The 27,248-nt window shown below is 36.2% G+C and overlaps 1 protein-coding gene across 1 annotated transcript in view; it reads left to right on the top strand.

Moving 5' to 3' along the window:
- Window positions 1-27,248, top strand: part of EPHA6 (EPH receptor A6) — a 790,812-nt gene that overhangs the window by 754,000 nt on the left and 9,564 nt on the right. The window contains 2 exon segments of the mRNA XM_039879096.1: window positions 7,750-7,899; window positions 23,184-23,377. Of these exon segments, the coding sequence (XP_039735030.1) occupies window positions 7,750-7,899; window positions 23,184-23,377 (344 nt within the window).

Here is a 27,248-nt window from a genome sequence, read left to right on the forward strand (position 1 = left end):
GCCCAAAATCCTATCTACTTTTCTGATCCTTTTTGAATATTTGTTTTCAAATAGCATTTGCATATAATACTAGTATAAATATAGACGTACCTCATTTTATGCAGTCTCTTTTCCTAATGACAGGATCTGAATTCTTTCCCCAAATAAATACCATCCAACTATGGATAGAAATAGATGATATAAGTATTAATAACTGCTTTTTTATTAGTATTATTCTCATAGGGTAACCTGATAAGAAAGCAAATTGTTCACACTTTAGTGGTTTACATCAATTTGAGGCCATTCAGATGAAAATGCTTTGTAAACACTCAAATGTTACGTACATAAGTTATCACTTTATATATTAGCACTTAATGTATAAAATATCTCAATATTAATGGCCCAAAATAATTGACCCTTTATTCCCTTTTATGATTTATATAGTACATGTTTTAAAACTATTACTTCTGTGCTAATTTCCATAAGTTTTTATCATAAAAACTATAGATGAGAAGCTTAAGAAAACTTCATTAAAATACCCTAGGGAGAGAGTAGAGGGGCAGCTAGCATTCCATGGAACTAGATTAAAAAGAAAAAAGAGAGACAGAGAATAACTGGAGAGAGATGATATGGGAAGAGTGCTACTCTCCAGAGAAGAATGGGAATTTAACTCGATTAGTGTCAGCTAACCCCTTGAAAGCTTACCACGTAGTATATTTGTAAAACCATAATGAACGATAGGTCGTTTCAAAATGTTGTCTATACTGTCAGTGATGTTTAAGTATCTACATTCAGATACTACAGCAATCCTCATAATAATGTGTATGTTTATTTCTCACACATTACAGCAACATCGTGTCCTGCTTTATCTACCCTATAGGATGGAATAGAAAATCTAATTTAACAGCTGTCCCCCAGAATAGTGTTATTCACCTAATGATGTGCACCTATGTTCTCATCAAAAGAGATTACTGAGAAATAGTAGACAATGAATTAATTTTAGGAACAATTTAGGAAGAAGCAGGTGAAAAGGCTTTTAATTCTTGAGGCTTTGAATAGCACTATAAGCTCTGTTTTATTACAGGAGCAAAAATTAGCATTCACCGAGCTGTTTATACATTTAGACAATGAATAAAAATGTAGTATATTTCTAGGTAGACAGTGTAAGATGAGAAGAATGAGAAAACCTTTCTATAGTTAAGAATTATTTTTAGAGTGGAAAACAAAATAAGTTAGCTATTCATGTTTATTTGAAGTCATTTCTCATCTGTCCCTACTCTTTATGAAAAATATGGTCTAAATAAATATCAAAAGTAGATAATTGTTTGTTTCATAATCAGAACAAGGAGCCAGGTTAAAATTAGAATGGGAGAGGGGGAACAGCAATGTCTACAGAAGCCAAGGGGATAATGGAAATAGGTCAAGTGTGTCTGATGAAAGACTTAGTGAGATAGTAGAATGGAGTGGTAGTACTCTGGAGAGCCCACATCCTGTCTAAAGGCATTTAGATTCACTAAAATAAAAATAGCCATGAGTAACCTAACTGTAGGCCTGCTTCAGCCCAAGGGCAAAGAGTTGGTGGGCTCTGGATTCATAAAATCAAGACCCTGAGACCTCAGTGAACACCCACACAAGGTGCTTGGCATAGGGGAATGAAAGCCTGGAACAAGGAACAACTGATAAGGAGTCTTTGTCTTGTATAAAAGTATAAAAACATTTTTATGCATATGTTGTGGCCTAAAACAATACTATTTACCATAGATTTCTACAGCGTTTGTCATCCTATGAAAACTGGTTATTAAGAACCAATGACTTATATTTTTAAAACTATGCCAAAAAAAGGGTCTTTTGTTTACAGCAAGAGTATCTTAATCTAATATCTACGAATCACCTGATGCTGATGCAAATCCTGTGTATGTATCTATATGTGCATTTTTGACGGAACAAGGTTTGTAACTTACCCAGTGTGTCATAACCCCACAAAGAGAATAGAAACACTCAGTAAAAGGCAAGAAATCCAGAGAGAATCATTATCAAGCAGGTTCAGCGGTAGGCTGAAATCTGAGTGTCAACATTTAACCATAATGTTCTTTGATTATGAAATTTTACCTGTGAAAGAATAAGATGAATGAGGTATCTTGGATTTTGAAAGGGCACTGGTGGAACAAAGGCAGAAATGTAAGCATGTAACCAAACTCACTGGACCAAGATATGCAGATGTCCTCAAACTGGACAAGACAAGATCTAATTACAAGAACTGAGTTAGAGCTTTTCCATCAGCAAAAGTGATTTGGTGCCTCTGGCTCCTAAAAGCCCTTGTTTGAGAAGATCACTCTTTAGGCTGGGCAATGACTCCTGATGAGGGAACTGGGACACTGGTCTGGGCTGGAAGCCCAGCAGATCCCTAAAAAAGACAAATTTTAAATACATTAAGTTAAGAAAGTAAATACCATTTGCCGAGTACCTACTATGTATTGGCCTCATTTAATCCACTTAATAAATGTTATCTAGAAGCAAAAATATGAGAAGCTTTCTCAACTATAAATGAATTTATTCTATCATAGCCCTCAGTCTTTCTTCAAGGAAGGCCAAATATTGTCCTCATGTTTCAGAAAAAGATAAAACTCCACACAGTAACTCAATAAGAAAAGGAAGCACACGCCCCTCTGAGAGGGATGGGGATGCAGTTTTAAAAGGCTTACACAATATAATATAGTTGTACATTATAATATTATAATTTGTTGATTTGGGAATACAAGCTAGAAAGAAATGCTCAAAGATGGACTTATTTTTCAAGATCAGCAATTCTCAGGAGAAAGAAAAATATCCCCCTACGTGAGAGTTGTCTGTATAACTCATGCGTGTGTAATCTTTCTGTGATTTCCTGTGACTTCTCAGGTCACCATAGTGAGTTAAAACAGGAGACCCCACAGTGCTGATTCCTTCACCAATGTTCCCCAAACCAGCCTACCTCAGCCACAGATAATCCCACTGATAAGAAATTATAATGTAAAGCAATCTTTCATTGAACATTAATGCCTCTTGTCTGACGTTAGTAAGTCTTCATATAATGACTCTTCCAAATAACCAATACTTACATATTAAGAGTTAAAAAACAAAAGGAGAAAAAGTCAATGACCTGGTTCCATACTTTCTATCATGTATTATTCACACTGTTGCCTTTTTTTAAAAAAAGCGACTAAGTTATTTTAACTCTTTCTTACCACTTAGGATGATCACTGTGACCGTTAGTTATTGGTCTGGGTATAAAACAAGAGTGTGCTTGTCTCCTTCACTGTCTGTCATCAGGCTATCTGTTCACACAGTCTAGATACCAACTCATATATCTGATCTCATTACAATTTAATGGGAATCGAGATATTGTAGGCAAATATTAAAAAGTTATAGTTTACCATTTTATGATTAGTAATTCAAATCCCCTCATTTTGGAGATCCAAAATATAAGACTCAGAGTTAAGACTTGCGCAAGGTCATCCAATGGGTTATAATAGAGTTGCGCAAGGTCATCCAATGGGTTATAATAGAGTTGCATCTCACTTAGAATTCTCAACTCATAAAGAAAAATATTGTTTAGTCGAAATTATCATTAGAAGCTCCTTAAATTAATCTTTAACCATAGTATATATGTTTTCTGTACTGTAATTCTTATTGAAGTTTAGGTACTACAGAGATAGACCGAGGAAATAGGAATAGGAATATCTGCAGGTAGACCGTTGTCTATTCAAACCCATTGCCTTCAAAATGACCATCAAACCCATTGGGTGAGAAATGAAGAGAGATTTTTGTGTGTATGTGTTCTTGTTTCTCAATGGAATTTTCCATCTGGTTTCAACATTAAACCTCTGTAACCTTGCTTTATTTCCATTGATCATGTCCTCTATTGAAGACTAGAAGATTAGGTTCTAAAACTCAGATGTTAGTTAAGCACACTTATAACACAACTCCACTCCTGAGGTTCAGTGTTTACAGGTATACAAGGCTCCAGGTTCCACCTATGCATTTTTTCTGCTACAACCTCACTACATACTTATTAAACAACAATCCCTGAATTTGACTTAAGAAGCAGAAAAAAGGTTTGCTAACATTTTCGGTGTTGATCCGGTTTGCTTACTTCCTGCTCTCCTTTGTTCCATAGGTGATTACATTTGCTGCATAAGGGAGGTATTAGTAAATGAGAAGGCTTTTGAGTTACACTGAGTCATTCTGATTATCATCTTTGGTAACTTTTTTTCTTATAAACATATGGTAAAGCAAGATGTAATGTTTCAATGATTGTGATTTCAAATCTAAAGTACTGTTTGTTCATTCCTGAAACCTGAAACAAACATCTGGTAGTTAATGCTTTGAGAAAAAAGTATCTGAGCGCATTACCTCTGTCTCTGATTCAAGATTATAGACAAAAATAAGTAGATGAGATAAAGCCACAAAGTTGGTATATTCAATTAAAAAAAAAAAAAAAAAAAGAACTAGGCTTTTGTGCTTCTTCTAAAGTAGAAAAAGGAATAGAGATCATGTGGTAATCTTAACAACTTCTTCCTTTCTGTCTTATCTTGCACTTAGATATAAACCATATCCAGTATATGTCCTCCCATTAGAAAAAAAAAAAAAAGATTTAAATGCTTCCTTTATCTCCATCCCATATATGCTCCAAATTATTCCAGTTTGTGCATACTGTCAGGTTTAGTTACCATGTTATCATGCATTTTTGTTAATTAGGATTGTATCTCCTAAGTTAAAACTTCTGTGCCAATTTTTCACTTTTTTAAAGATTTATTCCAGCTCACACTTTCCATTACAAGACAACATTGGGATAGAATTTGAAATAAAGATGTACCATCTGCTTTGCAATGTTGCTCACCTTAGGAAAATTATTTTGGTTTTTTATAGGGGTAGCATATTAGTGTGCTAGGGCTGCCATCACAAAATACTGCAGGCTCAAACAACACAAATTTATTTTTTACAGTTCTGGAGGCTGGATATCTAAAACCAAGTTTTCAGCTGGTTTGGTGTCTCCTGAGGCCTCTCTCCTGGGCTTGCAGATGGTCATCTCCTTGTGTCCTCACATGGCCTTTCCCTGTGCCTGCACACCTCTGGTGTCTCTTCATCTTCTTACAAAGACACTGGTCATACTGGATTAGAGCCCACCCTTATGACCTCATTTAACTTTAATTACCTCTTTAAAGGCCCTGTCTGTAAATTTAGTCACATTGGGGATTAGGGCTTCAACATATGAATTTCGAAGGACCACAATTCAGTCCATAACAGGTAGCAATGCTATTAATCAAATACTCTGTAAAATCTTAGGGAAAAAAGTATTTAAGTTATCATTTATATGCGATAACAAGTTATGTGAAATATAAATTTATGTGTGAATCATTTATATGAGATATCATTTATAGATGAATGCACATAAAATAATCCTTAACTCTGTTTTTTTAGCCTGTCTTAATAGAGCACACAAAGATTTAGCAAAAGATCAGCCCAGCAGAGTAGCAATTCACACTTACTAAATACTGTTTTCCAGAAGAGACAAAGAAAGACCCAGAGTCAAAAATGTCAGATGAGACTGCTACACTTGTGTCTGTTCTGAGGTCAAAATCTGCAGATTTGGTCTTTACTCTCTGGAAGTGTGGTTTCCACATGCCTGAACCTGATTTGAATCGCTTCAAAATGCAGAGCCAGAAGACTGGGAGCTTTAGCCACAAACATACAATAGAGCAAAGGCTACTACTGTAGTGTGGGTGCAAAATACAAGTCTGAGTGTCCTTGTCCCCTTGTGAAGTATAGACCACACTAGTCTTTTCAGAACACTACTTCATGTTCTCTTAGATCATTTACAATGTTTCCATTTCTGAATTTTTTAATGCTCTGCATTAGCATTGCAAGATTTAGTAAATAAAATATAGGATGCCCAGTTAAATTTGAATTGCAGGTAAACAATATTTTTTAGTACAAATATGTCTCATGCAATATTTGGGATATAACGCAAAAAAATATATGTATATTCTTTCACAGGACATACTTACATTAAAAAAAAGTATTTTTTATTTATCTGAAATTCGAATTTAACTTTGGATCCTATATTTTATCTGGTAACTCTACTTTGGGTTCTAGAATGAATCCCCCCACTTGTAATTCCCTTCCCGTGTCCACCACTCTCTTAAACTGCTATCACCAATTTCCTGTTCCTAATTTGGTGCTACCCCAAAGCATGAAAACGCCAGATTTCAGGCTCCCTTCCATGGTACTACTATAACATACGATAACAGATGCTCAGTGTTAAAACAGTAAAGTTAGTTTGGCCCAACTTTTCTCCCGTGCTGAAATACTCACATCTTTACATCGATGCCCCATAACACTACTATAATAACGTTAATAGAGGTTATGTGCTTATTAATGTGGGGAGGAATCTCTAAACCTCTAAATCTCTAAACCCTGGGCTCAGTCTGCTCACCTGTAAAATCAGGGGATTTAATTCAAGGTATTCTCCCCAAGGTCCCTTCTAACAATTTCTTGCTACAATTCTTTAAGATGAGGGTTCTGTTAATGCTCTCATTTGCCTTGTGAAACCTAATTGTTTCTATTTCAGTTGACTCTCTTTTCTCTTCAAGTAAGTAGTGTTTAGAAATAAGTAGTGTTTGGATGCCTCCATTAATGGCTTCACCTCTAAAGATGTTAGACCTAAATCTCTCGAGGTCCAAAGAATGCACCATTTATTTCCTTCCACTTCCACTCGTCCTAACACCAAACTTTGCGCACAGTGAGTGATCAAATGCTGTGATCATGAAAGTGCTGATAATGTTAAAGCGACTCCACTGTGGTGGGTTCTGACTGTCAAAATCACCTGCGGGAACAGAAGCCATCTCCGCGGCCTGAGACCAGCTCGTTGTTCTCTTGCGCCATCTAGTGGCGTCAAGGTTCCTCTCGTCCACTCGCTGTTCAGAGATTGTAAATCAAATGGATGAATTGTTTTATTCTTGTCATTATAGTAAAAAGGGGATTTATAGAGTGTATAAAGAGATAAAATGTAATAAATGTTGATAAAAAATAAGTATAACACAATGGTCGACTTTAATACCTGAATAGTATAGATTAAATTCATGCAATTTAATCTCTTTAATATGTTCAGATATTAACTTGAACAGTGGAGAACAAAAATATAAACTAGCCTAAAATGTTACAGAGAAAGATTACCCTTCCTGAGTGCTCTTGTATAATGTTAAAGGATTTTTTAAATTTAAAATAAATGTAATCACAGCAGATGAAAAAGAGAAGGAAAGGAAATAAAGTTCTGATAAACATTGAACTGGTAGAGAATGTTCTGTATTTAACCATTTGTCTTCAATTAAGTTAGAACTATTGTCATTATTATTTATACACACAATACAATGTTTAATGAATGTTGAATGATATTTAGTTTTAATGTCTTATAATCTGGAACTTTCTTTAAATGGCATGATAGTGAGTTTAATTGTGTGAATCTAAAGAGAAAATAAATTTCTCTAATGAATGAAATAAAATATCTCTGAAGTGTGACTTATTTCCCATTAAAGCTGTTTCTACTGAATAACTATTATAGGAAATGTATTTCTGACATTATAATATTATCCTTATTTTTCTTCTTATTTAAAATGCCAACACTATCATGCAGTATTTAAGTCTTTCTAACATAAGATATTTAATTGGAACACCATTTTGTTTTTTAATACACTTGCGAGCCATCTGAGAAATCTTCAATTTATTTTCCAGGGTGGGAAAATCCCGATAAGGTGGACAGCCCCAGAAGCTATTGCCTACAGAAAATTCTCCTCAGCAAGCGATGCATGGAGCTATGGCATTGTCATGTGGGAGGTCATGTCCTATGGAGAAAGACCATATTGGGAAATGTCTAACCAAGATGTAAGTGCCGCCTATAGTTATACTTCCATTTTGTGAGCATAAACACATTAGCAGTGAGAAGGAAATATACCTTTTGCCCTCAATCATATTAGACTCTATCTTCCTGAAAGTTGTTCAGGGCCTGTGGCTGAGTTTGAAAAACTAAATAACCTTTCACTCTGAGTTGTATTTGGTGTCATAGGAGCCATCTGGCAGGCTTTGCCACATGATTACCTGATCCACATCCTACATCTGATACTTAAAGAGTAATGTTTACCTTTCATTTCTTCTTTAGGGCAACTTAATGTACCACTGTAAAGAGCAAAGTAATTTACATTACATATTGCTTAGTAAAAAAAGGTTAAATGTTTTCAGGCAATGTATTATCAATACATGTCATCTAGTATGGTTCTTTTAAGATATGTACATGGCAGTTTCTACAATGTTTTGTTTCTTTTTTATCTATAAAACTTACCTTGGTGGTTAGTAATATCACAGAATAGGATACACATTTGACCTCTATGACCTGTTCAGAGTGTTACAGACAATAGCCAGAAAATTCAAACACCCTGACAATGCAAATAAGTATGCTGTCAGAATTGAAAATATATTTTAATTTCCCATTTCCTCATCTTGAAATTCAGATTGAGTCCATTCACTTGCCTTCCTCCAACTATCTAATGGTTTCTGAGACAATGCCAATGGGAAATCACCTCTACTGTGATTCTGAATGTTCATAGGTGAAAATAAATAATGTAACTATAGGACATTTCTAAACACATTCATAGTACAACCACTGTGACATTTACTTCCTTTTTCAAGTCAATTTCTTGAGCAACCTCTCTACACCTCACATCTCATTGCTCCATCCTAATTTCAAGTTGCCCAAGTATCTTGTTCTTTTAAATTGTCCAAGTATCTTAAGGACTTATTCAGTCACAGAGAAAGTTCATCCTTTTCTAATGCCAGGCATAGAGCAGACTGAGTCTTGGTTAACTCACCATGGCTATTGTTTCTCCTTGCCATAGAGCGTTAGTTTCAAAGCTGAGTCCTGCTGAGTCCTTGGGTGCCTACTGACTCTGTGGAGAATGCCAGGTCCAGAAACCTACATGGCATCAGGTTGTATACACTGCTTAGTAAATGCTCCTCAAAGCACATCGTCAAAGCCCAAAGCTAGTGCAGCTAGGTCTTACAGAGCATTTGCCAGTACAAACTGGGCCATAACCAGCAAGCTCTGCTCTACTCTCAACACTCAGACGTTTAGATCCAGGTCATTGGCCTAGAGTCTACTATTCTTCATGAAATTTTAATTGAAGGACCTCATTGTCATTCCCTGCTACTAGGCCTTGTTAAAGATACCTTTATGACTGTCTGTCCAGCTCTTCTTAAAATTAAATCTCAGAAGCAGAAATCTGCCCCCTCAATCCCAGAAGGAACTCATCAGTTTTTTTTGCTTAACCAGTTATCCAAAGTAGTAGAAGCTCCAGATTCAGTAATCTTATAGCTCTGTTCTACTCCAACCCCAGATCATGCGTGCCTATTCATTCTACTTTGACATGACTAAAATAGGCCCTTCGAACCAATCTCCAGAATAAAAAGCCCTCCCCAGATGAGTTAAAGTCTTCACTGCATAGAAGAGCCCTCACTTCAAATACCCTCCTTAATTGGTACTCCATTTAGTCCTCATATTAATCAGTCCCCTGACAGACTTAAAATAAAAAATTTTCTAATGTGAGAGGGCTCCAAACTTTACTGATAATATACCCTTACCAGTAAAAAAAGTTCTTGAGCATCCACAGCTGATGTATATATATTTATTTGCATATTATATACAAGTACTACTGTACTAATATAGCCATTTATTCATTTAAAAATATTTATTGAGTGCCTGCTCTACTCCAGGAACAGCTACAACAGAAAACAAATGCTTCACCTACAAAGGGCCATAAAGATTATCTAGTCCAATCAAGTCCAACTTGATTATGAAACTGAGGCACAGAGAAGACACGTGATTTCCCTAGGATCACATAGTAAGTGATTTGACAGTGACCTTAGAAGACAGTGCTAATTAACTTTTAGAATAAGTCATGGGCAAGGACAAGAAAGGAGGGAACAACTGCTTCTATCATGGTGGGTTGGTTTATAGTCTATGAAGTTTCTCATGTAGGATCAGTGACTTCCTGCCCTTGTGGAGCTTACATTCTAGAATTCTACCACTGAACCACCAGTGCAAATAACTGGAGCTTACATTCTAGGTAGAGGGAGACAGACTGTAAACAAAACAAATACGTAAAAGATGTAGTAAGTACTAGGATAATCACTGCTTTGTGGGGGGAAAAAAAAGCACAAAAGTAGAATAAGAAATGCTGGGGGGTTAATTTTAAATCTATCTTGTATACTATAAAATACAGTCATAAGTTATTCCTTTATGATGATGAAAGTCATAATTAGTCATTCTTATTAGACATTCATAAATAGTCATTCTTATAATGGGATAAAACAAGCACAAGGAGAAGTTCCATTATTTTTCCTGCCCCTGAGTTATTGTCTTACTACCTGGGGTACATTGCACTACAGGTTGAATAACCATGGCCACTGCTATGTCAACTGTAAGTCAGCCATGAAAGTTACTTAACTTTTCAAAGTGCCTGCGTTTCATGACCAATAAATACAATAAAAGGACTGGGTTAGATTTGTAATGTCTCTTTTAACAATAACATACTGCTTTTAATAATCTCTGGAGAAATAGTTATCATATTTATCTCAGCAAAAGAATCGTTCAAATTGCTCTTTTCTGAACTTTAGGACATTCCTGAATCTCTGTGGAGATGCCGAGAATGACATAGGACTTTCACAGAACAGAGCAGGTACAAGTGAAGATGTCAGACGACAAGACAGATTTTTCTGGAAGAGCCGCTTCTGAGGGAAAAAGCCCAAATGTGTAGTTTCCAATATAGGCCACCATGTAAATTGTTCTTAATTATTACCTAGAATAGTCCAAACCCTGTAGTCAATCCTTTTCTCCTGGATCTTGCCCAACAGTTTACCCAGCCACTCTGGCCATATATATTGATGGACTGTGGCCAACATAGCCATTTAGAGAGCAATTCTGTCTACTGAACCTGATTTGGCCACAAAGACTATAACTGGAACCAAAAGAAGCTATTGCAGCCAGAAATAGACTCTCGACATTAAGCCTATTCTCATTCATTCAGGATTGCCAATGCCCACAGCACAAGGCTGAATTCTCTCTCTGCCCAGAGATTGGTTGTTTTTCGAGGACCAGGTAGGGGTTAAGCTGGCTACTTTCATGGTCTTTGAGTGGTTACCAAAAAATATTCAAGCAAGAATTTGAGGATAAAACAAATTTTTTTTTTCTTGTTTTTATTCGGTGGGGGACAGAGGGGACAGGGAGCCAAACCTTTGTGGTCCTAAGATCAATATGAGACTAAAGTAGTAAAAGCTAAAATCTTTTATGTTTCTTGAGAATATTTTTTTGCTGCTGGAGTAGAGTTGAAATTTTGTTTAGCTTAACATATTGGAAGTCAGCATATCTGTGACAGATCCTGTAACCAGAATTTCTGTTTGGAAGCAGAAATGGCTTAATCGAAACTTTCCCAGCTGCTTCTCTCCAAATACTGGTTATTCCCTATTTGTCCTGCATTTCTTATTTGTTTGGTCAAAGTATAGTCTTATTTTTGACTTTTTGCAACCGAGGCATATTTTAAACAAGGAAAGTTATGTTTCAGACTATAAAAATTCAACTATGTTCTGTTTGCATATTTTACATTTTGGTGAGTTTAACCGCACTATGGGATTAATTAAATAAGGAATGTTAACATGCTTTATTACTTTAAATGAGTTTAGGAAATTTCAGATAATTTTTATGAAAGAGTTCCTCCATTCTGCAGACTGTGGCGTATCTATTACAATGAACAATTCTAAGTTAGCAGAATCTGTTTTAGTGAATAATATAATGTTTCTCAAAGGTCAGTGGTATTGCACGTTAGGGAAAGGAAATGAGAAAAATAGAGAACTAGTCCATAAAAGGCCTAAAATAAACATAACAGCAGGTGCTGTCTGCTTAGCCATCCAATAGCTACTTATTAAACATGTGCCAGTAACGGGGCTACTTATTAAACATGTGCCAGTAACGGGGCCAGGTGTGCGTGTAAGGTAGGAATGGAGAATTAGAAAACCCAGCCCTCACTCTCAAGGAGCCCAATGTGTAAGTGAGGAGACAAAGTTCTGGTGTTTGTCTTTCCCTGCCTCCAAGTAAAGTGTGGACTCTTTAAAGGGCTTCATGCTTTCTATCTTTTTTTAAATAGAGATGACATTGTGAGAATGCAACATCACTATTTTTTAAAATATATGCCAAAAAGCATATTCCATTCTATTATTTGGAGTCCTTTTGATTATAAATGACAGAACTCATTCATGAGACTAAGAGAGTAGTTTAGCAGTGCTGGATCTCAGGAGTCATGCAGATTTTTAGTGCTTTTCTAGGTCCATTGACTTCATTTTCTCTACTGCAAAGGTCTTCTTTGCTTTATTCTTCTTTATGCTCCAGAGCTCAGCAACCTCAGCAAAATGAGAACCTCTCTGTGAAAATTCATATACCAATCTCAGAGAATTCTGATTAGCTCTGTAAGGGCCTTGCCCAACCTTGAACCAAAAAATGACAGGAAATGGATACTATATTTGGCCCAGCTAGGTTTACATGCCAACCTGTGCACTCGGAGGTGGGTGGAGCCTTGATTAGCACTTTCCCCAAAATCACGTGGAGTAAGGGAGGAAGTCCCCAAAGGAAAACAGTTGTGCTTCCAAAGGTATACTATAGTGTCCTTTCTCAGTATACATTGTTTTCGAGAGCAACTTTCTTTATTGCGGTATCAAATGGCACCGAACTATTAACTTTGTGCATCACTGTATTCTAGTGAGGTAGCGGGTGTATTGGAAAGATTATGAGAGCTTTAGAGCAGGATTTCTCAGTTGCAGAATTATTGATGTGTTGGGCCAAATTCTTTGTTGTTGGGGGCTGTCCTGGGCATTGTAGGATATTTAAGAGCATCCTGTCCTTTATCCACTAGATGCCAATAGCACCCTCCTAGTCGTGACAACCAAAACTGTCCCCAGGCATTGCCCAGTCAAAGATAGAGTACAAAATCTCTCCCAGTTAAGAGCCACCGCTTTGGAGCTAGAAATATCTGGGTTCAAATACCAGCTCTGCAGTTCACTGACCATGTAAACTTAGGCAAGTGGTTTACATTTTCTGAGATACTGTCTGTAATGGGATTCAAAATATTCAACTGCAGGATTTGGAAAAATTAGAGATAGTATATGCAAAGCACCTTATACATAGAAAGTTTTTAATCAATGGTAATAATCATAATTTGCATTTTATGAGCTTATTATGAGTCAAGTATTCTAGATTATTAGCTCATTTAATCTTCAAAATAATTATTTAAGATAGATGCTATTATTACTAGATAAAAGAATTGAGGCTTTCCAGAAAGTTTAAGTAACATAACCAATTCTAATGGTAGAATTGAAATTTAAGCCCCCTGCTTACTCCAAATGTGTGCTTTTACACTCTAAGCTATATTCTGGAAGTCTAACTTTCAAAGGCATCTCCACAGCACAGAAGTTCTACATAATAAGAGCAATGCATCTTTAATTATGTATGCCACTCTGTCAGAAGAGAAATGTTTTAATTGTTTCTTATTAGCGAAAGAATGTGGATTGACTCACTGTTTTTTGGAACTATAAATCTTATTTGCAATATTTTGTGTTTTGATGTTAAAAATTTATAAATGTACCATATTTATTGAATTTCTTAAAAATAGTTAAGGCAGTAGCTTAAAATCTAATTCTAACGATAAACATATTTAGTCTATTACCAGGAACGTCACAGGAGTATGGAAGGTATACAAATCCTTGCCGCTTTCTAGCATTTTTTTAAAGGCATTTCGGAGGAATATCTTATTTTCATCCAAGTTCAAAATAATTGTTGTTTACTACATAATGGTAGTACATTGTAGTGCTAGGGGCTACACAAGCTCCAAAGATGACACCAAGGGCACTGCAGTTCTTCCAACAGAAGAAAATACAGGCAAACCATGAACAGCAGGCAACATTAAATAACCAAATCCCCACAGAGCTAATACATAGGGGAAAAGCTGGCACCACATAAATGAGAGGCAACTTGGCTCCAACTAATGATCTAAAGGCAAGACTAGAGTCTTGGGTTTTGTTTTGTTCTGTTTTACCCTGACATGATCCTGTTTAAAACAAAAACCAAAACAAAAAATTAGCATTGAAGCAGTTTGAAACCCAAATGTCTCCTGGGTATGATATCATTTAGGCATATACTACTAAGCTAGTTCAGCTTCCCAAAAGGAGAACCACTATCAGGGAGTATCTCGTTTGAAGTTTACTAGGAAACATAATGCTGCCTCAATATTTTTTGTGTTTTTTTTCTCCTTACATTTCAAAAGCTTTTAATGAGTTTTGCTTTAGATTGCTTTCAGAAGCTTAACTGAGGGGAAAAAATTAGAGTTTATCTTTAGGATTTTTTTATAGGTAGTGTGGTTGGAAATAATCTTAAATCTTATCTGAATTGATTCATTTTTTTTTCAAAATTTAAGAATAAAATAACCTTGCATCATATTTCGTTGTTTATTCTCATAATCCTATAACATTTCTCAATTATAGATCAACACTTCAGCCATGAATGGTAGATTGTAGAATTCACTTACTTAAAAATGCAGTATGATTTTATGACCCAGAGAGTCCAGTTGTTTCCAATTTTTGTCTCTGATTAGATTTTTCTAACTCTACTTTATTAAATATGTCCTCGTGTAATGATCTGTGTAAGATACAGCAAATTGCTAAAGGCCCATCTCCATTATTTCAACTTTCCATATTACAGAGGGAATTTTTACATTTATTTGAATATGTATCATACCAAAGCAATTTTCAAAATGGCCTTCTTTTTCTTGGTTTTTCAATAATTCTTACTATTGGTACATAGGCAATAGCAGCCTTTTAATTAAATATATACTAATTACATTAGCATGATGCATGTCTGCCATAGAGGCAAGAGTAATAGGGGATATTATGAGATACAACCAATCACCATTGTAAATAATTTAGTAAAGTTCCAAGTAGAAGAAACCAATAACCAATATGCTATTACCACAGTATAACTTCAAGGAAATTTTTTTTTTAACTAAATGGCCACAAAGCTAGAAAATGTATATATGCCAGCAATGTTTTCATAAAAAATTAATTTTATCTTCAGTTTCTGTTTGGGAGAAATACATTCACGATCTTTTGCTCTCATAATTTTTATTGTGTCTTTTGTTCTCTTTGGAACATTTACAAAGAAGACATCTTAAAATTCCCTTTTTCTGTGTACACATAAACTATTTTTCCATAGCTTTTATATGTTTTTAATGGGTCCAAGAAATATATTATTGTTACCTAATATCTTTCTAAAATCGAAATGATGCACCAGTGAAGAAATATTTGTCTTTTCCTCAGAGAGTGTTTAGGGAAATGGTCCTGAGTTTTAAGAACATTGTCTTCTTTAAAAAAAGAGAGAAAAAAGTTGCAAAAAGGTAGATTTGGAATATGTCTTTATATTTCCAAAAAGTGCAGTTTATTAGAAAGGAACTGGAATAGTATGGAATATCATGGTTCCCCATATATTCCCAGTCTTTGTTTACCTGGATATACTCTGGCCCTGTCTTGACTTTTGTCTTCCTGAACTTGGAGCTCTGTGGGAAATGGTCCTTTCAAGAGAAGCCAAATCTAGATCTGGAGGTTACAGAACCTTGAGATCTAGAGATGCTACCAAAGGTCCTGCAGATTAAGCTTTCCATTTAAATGACTCTAGAAACATATCTATTTGAGCTGAAATGTAGTATTGCAAACACTTAATCCAGTTCTCTTTTCTTTATTATTGAAGAGGCAGAGATTTGCCCAACCACAGAACTTGTTAGTGACAGTTTAGTACTTTGATGCAGTTCAGGTGACACCTTCGCTGATGCTCTTCCCACTACTTACGCACTGAAGCATAGTTGCATAGAAAATGTTACTTATCTCGGTCTCAAGAAGTGTGCCTTTCAACTCTTAGAGGTAAAGATTTTCCAAATTATATATCATGTCATCAACAATCTTTTAACCTACAAGAGTCCTACACTTCATATTGTTCCCCATTTTGTCCTCCTATTCAATTATCTAAAAGGTGGTGACCCACCAAGGACCAGCACTCTCCGTTTTATATAGGTCCTTGACATTCTATTGTGACTTCCAAAACATGAGGTTTGAGAAATATTTTAAGTGTAGGGTTTTAAGAAAGTCTTTATTTAAAGTTAAAAAGGAAGTCTTAGGTTTCCATGCTCTAATTTACAAACTGCAAACTAGCCTCTGAAAAAAATGTTTTCTGTCTGTATCTTATATAAAAAACCTTATTTTCTTAATGTACACAGAAATCATATTTGGGTCTCAATTGCTTTTCAGTGAATTATAAATTGTGTACATTGAAAAATATTTAATAAGATAATAGGTGTAAGATTATGAATGTTATTTACTTATAACCACTTTTTTCCTTTCTTTTTTCTTTCTTTTTCTTCCTGTGTAGAAACAACCTTTATATTGCATATCAGGAAAATACATCACCAGTGTTTTTAGTATTGCTGTATTATAAATCTAAATATCCTCTATGTATAAGTAATCATTATCACAAAAAGTAAGTGTATACTAAGACCCTTTGCTTCACCATTCCCTTTCTACCTGAAATTGTAGTTTTTCCACAATGCCATAATGAATATTTAGAGGAAAGATAAAAATAAAATCATTTCCTATTCTATTTACTAGTGTCCATTTCATTCCTTGCTAAAATTTTGAAACAGCTTCTTTTAAAAGAAAGTATGAGTAGCTAAATTCAATGTGCTTCTCTTCTGGAGATATTTAGCAGTCTTAAAAAATGTGATTCCCCTCACAGCCCAAGCAGTCTTTGTTCAAGGTGTTGTTCAGGGATGTCTCAGCATCTTCTTATTGACTGTCTACTCCTTGTTTGCCTGGTTTAATAAAAGGTGCATATTGCCTGCTTTGATTCAGAAACCGTCAACACAATTGGAAAAGTCATCAGATTTAGCAAGAGCAGAACAGTCTGCTGCATGCTCCAAAAGGGCTTAACGTTGATTCTAGGCTGCTAAAAATTGCAGTGTCAATGACAAGGAACCAGTATGATCTATTTACAATGACCAGCTAGGTTTTATATAATAATTTCTGACAGAATTTAATTCCTTCCACTTCTTCATAGAAATTATCAATGCAGTCATCTTCATATTTTTTTCACTTTATTTTTCTTCTTACATTTTTAAATTAAGGTATAACCTTGTATAACTTTTCTCCAAAAGATGACAGCCTACAACTATCATAAAACAAAACTGTTAAAAAATTCTTTCTCGTTAATTATCACCCCTTCATATCCTAAGGCAACAAATCTCAATTAAGTCTTTTAGACAAAGCACCCCGTGTACTGCTGGCTCCCTCACAGTCCTTAATTAAGGAATCAGAAAATACCTATAATGCAAAACTTCTCACAAATGAAATGTTTATAAAGATAAAGGTTAATACCATAGATTTTCTCAAGCTGCTCCTAAAATACAGCTTTTGTAAATCTCATATATGACAATTGGAGCTCAGTTCTTTGACTTGACGAGGCATTGTGCTATAGGCTGGGAACAGATGGAAAAAAGAAACACGTGTTGCTTTTGAGGCACTCAGCTTGGACCCTGTGTTTTTCTAGTGTCCAGGCCGAAGGGGAAAATGTGACTTGGCCAAAGGTAAGAACTGAGAGTCAAGGTCATGGTGAGCCACTGAAGAATTTCAGATGTGGGAAGAACATGAACACAGTTACATTTTAGTAGGATTGCTTTGGGTATACCTTGCGAGATGACAGGAGGAGGGAAAGGGGAAACAAGGAAGCTAGTTAGGAGGTTATTGCAGTAATCAAAATGAGAAATAAATCATTTGGAGATAAGATTAAAAATGGAGCCAATTTAAAATATATGAAGGTGGTAGAATCAGCATAAGTGAATTTTGAGCATCAGGAAAGCAGAAGCTCAAATGACCCTCTGATCTCACTGGGAAGAAGAGAGGTACCCTTTGCAAAGGACAGAAATCCCAAACAAGAAGCAGGATTAGCTTTGAACAAAATTAATCTCAAGCAACTGTATGATAATTTTATAAAGTAGTATGTCCTATAGATGACAGATATAAAAATCTGGAGGGGACGCTGCAGCCATGGACATCATAAGCAGATAGGTGAGAGTAAAACAAAGAGTGTGTAAGAGTTGAAAAGAGGGCTCGAGATATAATTCTGGGGGAATGAGTCAAGTATGTGGCTCAAGAATTAAAACAGATTTTCTCTACCACTACCGTGATTCAGAGCCTAGCAAGATGGTAGTATTGTTTCTTTCTTCAGGGAATTACTAGCCATGTGATATTGACTCAATATGTTCATCAGTTTGAGCTTCAGTTTTCTTACCTATAAAATATGCATAACCATGCTCACATAATAAAGTATTTTGAGACCTTAATAAATTAAGCTGTGTTAAAACACCTAGCCCAGAACTCAGCACGTAATAAGCTCTCAAGTTACATGTGTTACTTGAATCTGAAATCAGAAAGCTTATAGAAAATTGAACTCATCATCACTCCAACCACAAAAATTGTTTCTCCTCCTGTGTCCTCTACCTTTACCAGTTGACCAAGCCAAAAATCTAGAAATCATTCTTGTTTCCTCCCTCTATTGCCACATCTAATCTCACACAGTCCAGTATTCCTGCCAAATTGGTTTATTTCTCATACACCGCAGACACTGCCTCCATTAAGGCCATTCTAACCTCACTCTTGTATCACCACAAGCCTCCTTCCTGGCCTCCTGCCTCCTCTCTGGTCTCCCGCCTCCTCCAATGCACTCTCCACATTACAGCCAGAGTGAGCTTCCAAAAGGCTAATGTTGTTTACTTGCTAAAACCCTTTTCCTCATTGCAAAAACTTTGTTTCTAACAAGAAAAGTCATTCATAATCTCAAGAAATATAATTTTTACTTAACCTTCCAGCCTCAGATATCGCCATTTCTTTCTTTGAAGACTCTATTCTAGTAGTGCGACTCTAATTTCATTCTCTGATCGGGTCATATCTCCTCTTTCCCCATCTAGCTGACCCTACTGCCTTCTATATATATATACTCTTTATTTTTTTTAATTAATTAATTGTTATGGTGACACTGGTTAACAAAATCCAGTAAGTTTCAAGTGTAAAATTCAATATTAAGTCATATATATTTTGCATTGTATGGTCACTGCCCATAGTTAGATTTCTTTCTGTCACCATATATTTGACCCCTTTTATCCCATCTACCTCTCCTCTTCATGCCCCCTATGGTAATCACTAGTCTATTGTCCATGTCCACGAGTCTCTGTTTGTTTGTTTGTTATGTTTGTTTGTTGCTTTTAGGTTTATCCATTAAGATTTAACTCACCTCCTTTGAGAAGCCTTCCTGAGACTGAGTTAGGTACTCCTCCCACACTCTCCCAAAGCTCCCTGTCCTACATGGTATTTACCATGATCATCCTCCTCATTCTCCTTCACTAGATTATACATCTTCCCAAAACAGAAATATCACAAACTCAGTGTTATTCCTTTATGCATAGTATGCTCAATAATACATTTATGTGATTAATATATACCACTTTAGATGAATAAATAAAAAAATTAATTAGAAACATATCATATCTTTTAACCATTTTCATGAATCATATTTCTTGAATCTCATCAAGAGAGATCTGGCTACCTTTGGAGCTAGAATTTTTAGGTGTGTGATCTTGGGCAAGTTAAACCTCTCTATGTTTAAGTTCCATGTCTATAAAATGGGAACAACAATGGTACCTACCTCATAGACTTATTATAAGGATTAAAAGAACTGATACAGGTAAAACATTTAGAATTGGCACCTGGAAGTACCCAATAGCTCTTAGTAATTATTAATTTTATTATTGTCACTATTATTGTTGTTATTACTATTCTTCTATAAGGTAAGACTCTCTATGTTTAACACCTGTCATGAACCAGGGCTCAAGACAAATTTCAAGGTCACAAGTTAAAAAACTGAGGAGGCCCAAAAGCCAGAGGTAAACAAGAAAAAAAGTCCTAAGTCCCCAGGTCTTCCCACTGTCCCCACAGAAAGGCATGCTGGGACCAGATATACATTGAACACATTGGGTAAATGTTTCAGGCAAGGGACCATGCTCCCTTGTCACTCTCTTCTTACAGCCTAGATTTTGGTGTCAACTGTTTACAGAAATTATCTGGGAAAGTCAGCTCCCCAGCAGCTGAGGCTCTTGGGGCTAATGGGATATAGTAACCCCTCTCTCTGGACAGGAGGAAGAAGCCACTATGTTATAGGAAGCTGAGTTTGTGTCCAGTCTCTCTCTCCCTCTCTTAGAGAAGATCAAGCCCCAGTCTCACCTGGCTCATTCTCCAGGCAAACCAAAGTGAGATCATGAGAAATTTGGGACAATGCTGCTTGATGCACCAATATTTCAATATTTCCTTCAGAGGGGAATTCAAATGCTTTCATGCTTGTGTTTTAGATCTGTCTAGGGTAACTTGAGCCTCCAAGTTTTCTAAGAATCTGCTCCTCTATCAAGACAAATCCAAAAATTTCTTCTAATAGCTTTTGTTTAGGTCAGTAACATTTATTAATGGGTCAGGCACTGTGCTAAATGATGAGAATGCAAAATCTAGGGAACTAATTCCTGTTTTCAAGTATGTGTAGCCTTAAAGGAAAAGCGGATGAAAAAATTACAATACAACGTAATATATGCAATAATAGAGATGTGTACAAGACTCAGAAGCATTCAGAAATGACTACTGATCCCGAGATTATAGTTTTCAAACTATGAAGTCAATGCTTGTTTACTTTTTTACCCAGAATATTAAACTTGAGGTCCAAATAAAAACATTGAAGTCTAATTAGCAGATGCTATGACAAAAGATAACATGGTCATCAATCCTAAAATTGTGTAAATTGGTATAAAATTACAGGGGAAGAAATTATGCTATGAAAACTGAATAGCGTTTCTGGGGACTGGTTAGAGAAAAAGGTTGGAAGCTGAAAGGAACTAAGTTCAAATTCCAGTTCTGTAACCTATGCTGTGTGAACTTAGGCAAGTTTTCTAACCTCTCTAAGTCTGAACTTTTTTGTTTAAGAATTGGGATCATAATAACTACCATACTGAGTTATTTTAAGCATTAAATGAAAAATATGCAAAGCACCTAGCACATGATAGATAATTCAGTAACAGCAGCTGATTTTTTTTTTTTTTCAGAATATAACTTCACTTTTGTCATCTATTTTATTCTAAGCATTTATTATTAGTTAACTGTGGTAGATTAACTAGAGAGTTCTCCTGGGGTGGGATTTTAAAGTCATTCTAAATGGAATTCTATCCTATTTCTCTTAGTACTTTTCAAAACTATCCACAGTAGTTTTGATGCATTACAAGCATTTTTACACACACCCTGTTTTACTAAAAATGTGTTGCAAAATGTCTTAAAACCTAAGCGTAGCTGGTGGCAAAAGTAGTCAGAAAACAGGTAAGAAAAAATCCTGTTCAATAATGGAATATAAAATGAATAGAAAAATGCTAGTATCCTAGCAGGTTAAAGTGTTCTGGTCACAAAGACATGGATAGGATTATGAGAAATTCTCTATTACTAAAAAACTAAAGCTTAGCAGTTAAGAGTTTCCTGAAGGCGTATTACTGCTCCTTTCTACAATCTGCCTCTATCATGAATCATGGCTATTTTAAAGTCATGGTAAATAGTGTCATTTTAAAAGAAATTAAAATAAGATGTGTTTTTTTTTTTGAAATTACAGAAAGCATGTAGCTGTTACTGCAATAAAGAGAGCTCTTCCGTTAGAAATATTAACTTTTGCATTATTATAAGAAATATTAACTTTTGCATTATTATATATTTCTGCTGTTGAAGGAGGGCAAGAATAAGGTTGAATTGTGCTTGCCTTTAAACATTAGTCTGTTCTTCAGTTTTACCACCTCAAAAATGGGTAAAATAACCCATTTCCTTTGTTTATCTCCCAGGAATGATATAAGAATAAAGGTTCGCATGAATACCTTTGAACACTTCATAAAAAACAAGCTACTTAAATTCAGGGTCCGTTTTATTGTGTTGTAAGGAAACTTCAAGGTGGGTCATATATAAACAGATAAATATCTTGCCTTATTTTGGACATGATCTCCTAAGTACCAGAACGAACAAACAGAAAACTCGTCATCTTGATGTTGTTCCCTTAACCTTGGCTTCTTATAGAGAGTTCTTTCCCTAGAGCTGCCCTGTCCTGTAGAGTAGCCACTACTATATCCACCTGTTTAAGTTTAAATTTTACTTAAAATGAACTAAAAAACTAAAAATTTAGTTCCTCAGTCCTATTAGCCACATTTCACGTGCTCAATAACCGCATGTGACCCATTACTACCGTGTTGGACAGACAGAACATTTCTATAGTCATAGAAAGTTTAGTTGAGGCTGTCCCAGAGGATACTCAGGCTGAATGCTTCTGTTGCTGTCTGGACTTAAGCTAGCCATCGATAACATTTTGCAGATTAAACAACCTTTAGAAGTTATGAGAGGACTTTCTAATCACATCAGTGTCAGACTAAGGAAGGCTAGAAGTGAAGAGGAATTAAATAGGCCATAAAGAAGACAGAGGAAATGATAACTAGAAAAAGAATGCCCACTGACCTTATCAAAGGATGAAAAAATGATTCAGGAATTCAGGGCTTCAGTAGAAGTACGATTTTACTATAACATTTGTCACACGTGGTTTGCCCTACATGCATCAATCTTCTGCTTACTTTCTGATGTCATAATTGGGTTTTGAGATGTTCTAGTAAATCAAACAAAAACTATTTCTCAACATTGTGATGAAACTTAATCTCCCTTTTGTACACCACATGTTTAAAATACATATTTTCCTCTCAGCGGGATCAGCAAATGCTATGGAGATATTTGCAATTCTTGTTTACAGCTTTTGTATTTATCCTCGTCTGGACCACCTGAATTCACAAGTAGTTTTCATGCTTACCAACATTTTAGCTACTTCTTCCTGTATAAAAATAAATTAGCATATATAATACATAACTTAGCATATGTATTATTTGTCCCAAAAAGTAAGAAAATAACTTGTGTATGCTTTCATTTAGGTCATTCTGTCCATTGAAGAAGGTTACAGACTTCCAGCTCCCATGGGCTGTCCAGCATCTCTACACCAGCTGATGCTCCATTGCTGGCAGAAGGAGAGAAATCACAGACCAAAATTTACTGACATTGTCAGCTTCCTTGACAAACTGATCCGCAATCCCAGTGCCCTTCACACCCTGGTGGAGGACATCCTTGTGTAAGATGCATAATGTTGATTTTTTCCCCCTTGACAATCATAATTTCTTTCAGGCCATAGACAAGACAAGACTAACAGAAAAGAGAAAGTTTGCCTTAATAACTATCTAGTTGTCGACCTTTTAGAAAATTGTGTATAAACTATATTGTATTTAACAGCCGATAAAGCAATTTATTAACATTTTAAATTAATTTTTTTTTTCAGAAGAAAACGAGATCTCTTTCCTTTTCTCCATACCTTATCGTTCTGAATTACTTTCTTTATACTTTTTCTGTGTGGATCTTTTGTTTTTATAAAATCCTTTCTGTAATTTCTGATCCTTCCTTACCTATGTAAGTAGAATATGAGCGTGTCCACAGCCCTTTAATTTTCTTGTCCATTCTATGTTCTGTCCCTGTATTTGAAATGGCAAGCAAGACAGGGCAATTTGTGAATCAGCCAGTAGCAAGGATGTTTCCTGCTGAAATGAGCACACCCAGCTGTTGTTACTTTCCATTCCTAAAACCAAAGAAAGACAGAGACAAGAAAATGAAGGCACTCATACACCATTTTATGAAAGTCAGTAGAGTTGCAGAGATCTACTCACCTCTCTCTGAAAAACAATAATAAGGGGGAGAGTAGAAGTAAAAAATACTATCATCTAGTCTAAAAATATTACATTTAAAATATTATTAAAGTGAAAACATATTCCTTTATTTGGGCCAAACTGGACTTAAAAATAATCAAAAGCATTTCCAGAGCTCCCTTTCCTGATCAGAGCATGGCTAACAGGATACGCAGATGTTCAGCTTTAGGTCACAGGTGCAAGTCAGCGCAGGTCTTTAGTGCCAATAAGGCCAAAGGCTCTTAAAGGACTGATGAAAACAGGCCTCGGCTTAAGGCAGAGCACATAAGAGTTCACCTCTAAAGCACAAATTGGCAGCCTCAAAAGTGAAGCCACGCATGAAATGCCAAGATTAAACTATTACCCTAGCCCATCTTCCCTAAGGCAGTCCAACACAAAAAGCAGTAAAGCGGGGGTTGGTGGAGGAGAGAAATCTTGCTGGATTTGATCACAAAGGCAATGGGCAGCCATCGAATGTTTTTAAGCAAGAGAATGGCCTGATCACATTTGCATTTCTGAAGGGTCACTCTAAAGGATGATTTAGACTGAGGGTGCAAAACAAGGGACAAAACTGGAAACAAAGACAGTTAAATGTTTTCAGCAATCCAAGCTAGAAAAGATCAGGGTCTGACTTACAAAATGGAAATAAGCTTGGGGTCAGGAGCTAAGAAAATGGATTTATTATTAGGCACGGAAAATGAATTTGCCTTGGCCATTGATTGAATATGGAGGGAAGAGAAGAGAAAAGAATCGAGGATATCTGTCAAGTTTCTTTCTTAGACAAGCAGGATGATGGTATTACCTCTAAGAGAGGAAGAAGGACACATTTTTGAAATAGAAATGAGACCATTTCAAGCACGGTGAGTTGAAGATGCCTGTGGGGCATCTAAGTGGATGTCCTACAGGCAGTTATATTTATAGGTTGACCCTCAGGTGAAAAGATCTAGGCTAGTGATGTAGATTTGCAGATCATCAGCATATAAATTGTAGCTGACGCTTTAACGGAGTTAAGATAACCCTTGGAGAATATAAGAAATGCAAATTAACAGGAAAAGAATGGAACACCAAGATCTAAGAAATGAACTGAAGGACAGTACCCAAAAGAGACAGAGAAAGAAGAACAAGACAGGTAATGAGGGAAGCAGGGAAGGAGCTGTATCATAGAAGCCAAAAAGGGAGAGTTTCAAGGAGTGTCATGTAGGAGGCCCCACAAAGCTTCAGTAAAGTAAAAAGTAAAGTGTGTCCGTTGAATTTAGCAACAAGGTGCTAAAGTGTTCATAGGCAACTTGTGCAAGGGCATTTTCAGTAAAGTCGTGTAAGACAAACAGCAGTGGAGGGAGAGTGAACATGAGGTCAGAGAAAAGAGCAAAACAAAGTACCAAGTCTACTATTGTTTTTCCAAGAAGCCTGTCTCGGAAGAGAAAGAAGTAATTAGAGAAAATGTTTCTTAGTTTTTGTCTTTATATATTTTATTGAAGAGACAGGCATGCTTTAACCTTGAGGAGAAAGAGCTAATAGAAAGAGCTCACGGGATGTGTTTCCATTAAGGGGAGAGAACACTGGCATCTATAAAGCAAATCATTTCATCTGGGCATCTTGTTATGGTAAAAGATTAACGGACCCCACAGCCTGTGCCCCTTATCAAAACTCTCTAACTCAGGGGTCCCCAATCCCCAGCCTACACACCAGTACTGGTCTTTGGCCTGTTAGGAACTGGGCCACACAGTAGGAGTTGAGCGGCAGGTGAGCAATCAAAGCTTCATCTGTATTTGCACTCCCTAGCGCTAGCATCACCGCCTCAGCTCCACCTCAGATCATTAGGCATTAGATTCTCATAGCAGCACTGGTCCCTGGTGCCAAAAAGGTTGGGGACCACTGCTCTAACTGTTCTATGGCTGAACAAGCAGGCAGGTAAGAGCCTTTTTTTTTAATAAGAAAAGCAGATAAAACAGTTTCTTCCCTGCTTTTTCAAGATTATGAATGTCCATCATATTTGGAAAATACTGAAGAGTCTGAAATGAGAAAATACCAAAAAATCAAAGGGATCAAGAGGTAAAGTCAATATAAGAACTCATGTCTGAGGGCCAGAGGTTTCTGATTTAATGGGGTGTGCAGCAATCAGTAGACAGACTCTTGAATGGCAGGCTTCGTGACGGCACTGCCACACACAGGCCAGGAGTCGGGTGCTTAATGTAAAATTGGCAGTTTGATTCAATCCTCAAGTCTAATCTCTGGGAGACCAGATGGAAATTTTTGTGATTGATTTGCTATCTCTGTTTCTGACAAAGACAAGTGTGCTACTGCTTTTGCCCTTAATGTACTTTTGTTTGAGAAACAGAACTGGAGTTTTAAGGGTATCATGCCTGAAACTTTATCAGCGTTCTTATTTTCACACTAGCCTGAATGGGTTCCCCTTTTTCACACCCTTATTCCAATGCCACTCACTCACCCTGTCCCTGATCCTGGAGAACAGAGACCATTTAGGGAGAAGAGACATGTTAGCTTAAAGGACAGCAATATTACCTAAAGAATGCCTGGTTTGTTTTATGCTTATAAAACTATGACGCAGCCCCGCCATCCCCCAGGTCCCAAAGCCCAGTCATTTGTTTCAGAGTGATAATGGATTAAGGAAACATGACAGAGTGTAGAATTCAGTCTTTCCTCCCATGTAGCTCTCAAACAGGTAGAATCTAAGTGTATAACCCACAGAACTCATTAAACTCTCTGGCACTCTCCTTTTCTTACTATCCCCAAACTCTCAGGGTTCTCTCATAGTTTCACACTGACATAATTCTCTCATCCACTAGGTCCCAATGGTGTTTCTTCCACTCTAATTTTTTTTCTCAAGAATTCACCTGAGAAGCTTTTATCCTTTCTTTTGACAGAGTAGTACAAGGGGAAGAAATTAAGGCAACAAAGGGAGATAAGGAAAGCTGGGAAACCCACAGCTTAATAATTTTATGCTAGCATATTAAGAATTTCATAACCTTATATCTGTAATCTTTCCTTGAAAAAGACAGAACATCCAATAGAAATACCGTTGATGAGAGAAGGCATTTATTTTTTGGAACAGATGCTATTGTGCCTGACGCACTCCATGGGAGCATTCAGAGCTCTGTTCAGTTTCCAACCTTCTTGCTTTCTCTTCTACTCAAAAAGGTATATGGATATATAAGTAAACATAGCGATAAGTACAACCTTAAATCCAATTGATTGTAAAAAATAATTTTGCAAAAGTATCTTAATGATATAGGCAATCATCCTTCA

The sequence above is a fragment of the Pteropus medius genome, unplaced genomic scaffold (genome assembly GCF_902729225.1).
Source record: "Pteropus medius unplaced genomic scaffold, Ma_sr-lr_union100, whole genome shotgun sequence".
In the NCBI taxonomy this organism is placed as follows: Eukaryota; Metazoa; Chordata; class Mammalia; order Chiroptera; family Pteropodidae; genus Pteropus; species Pteropus medius.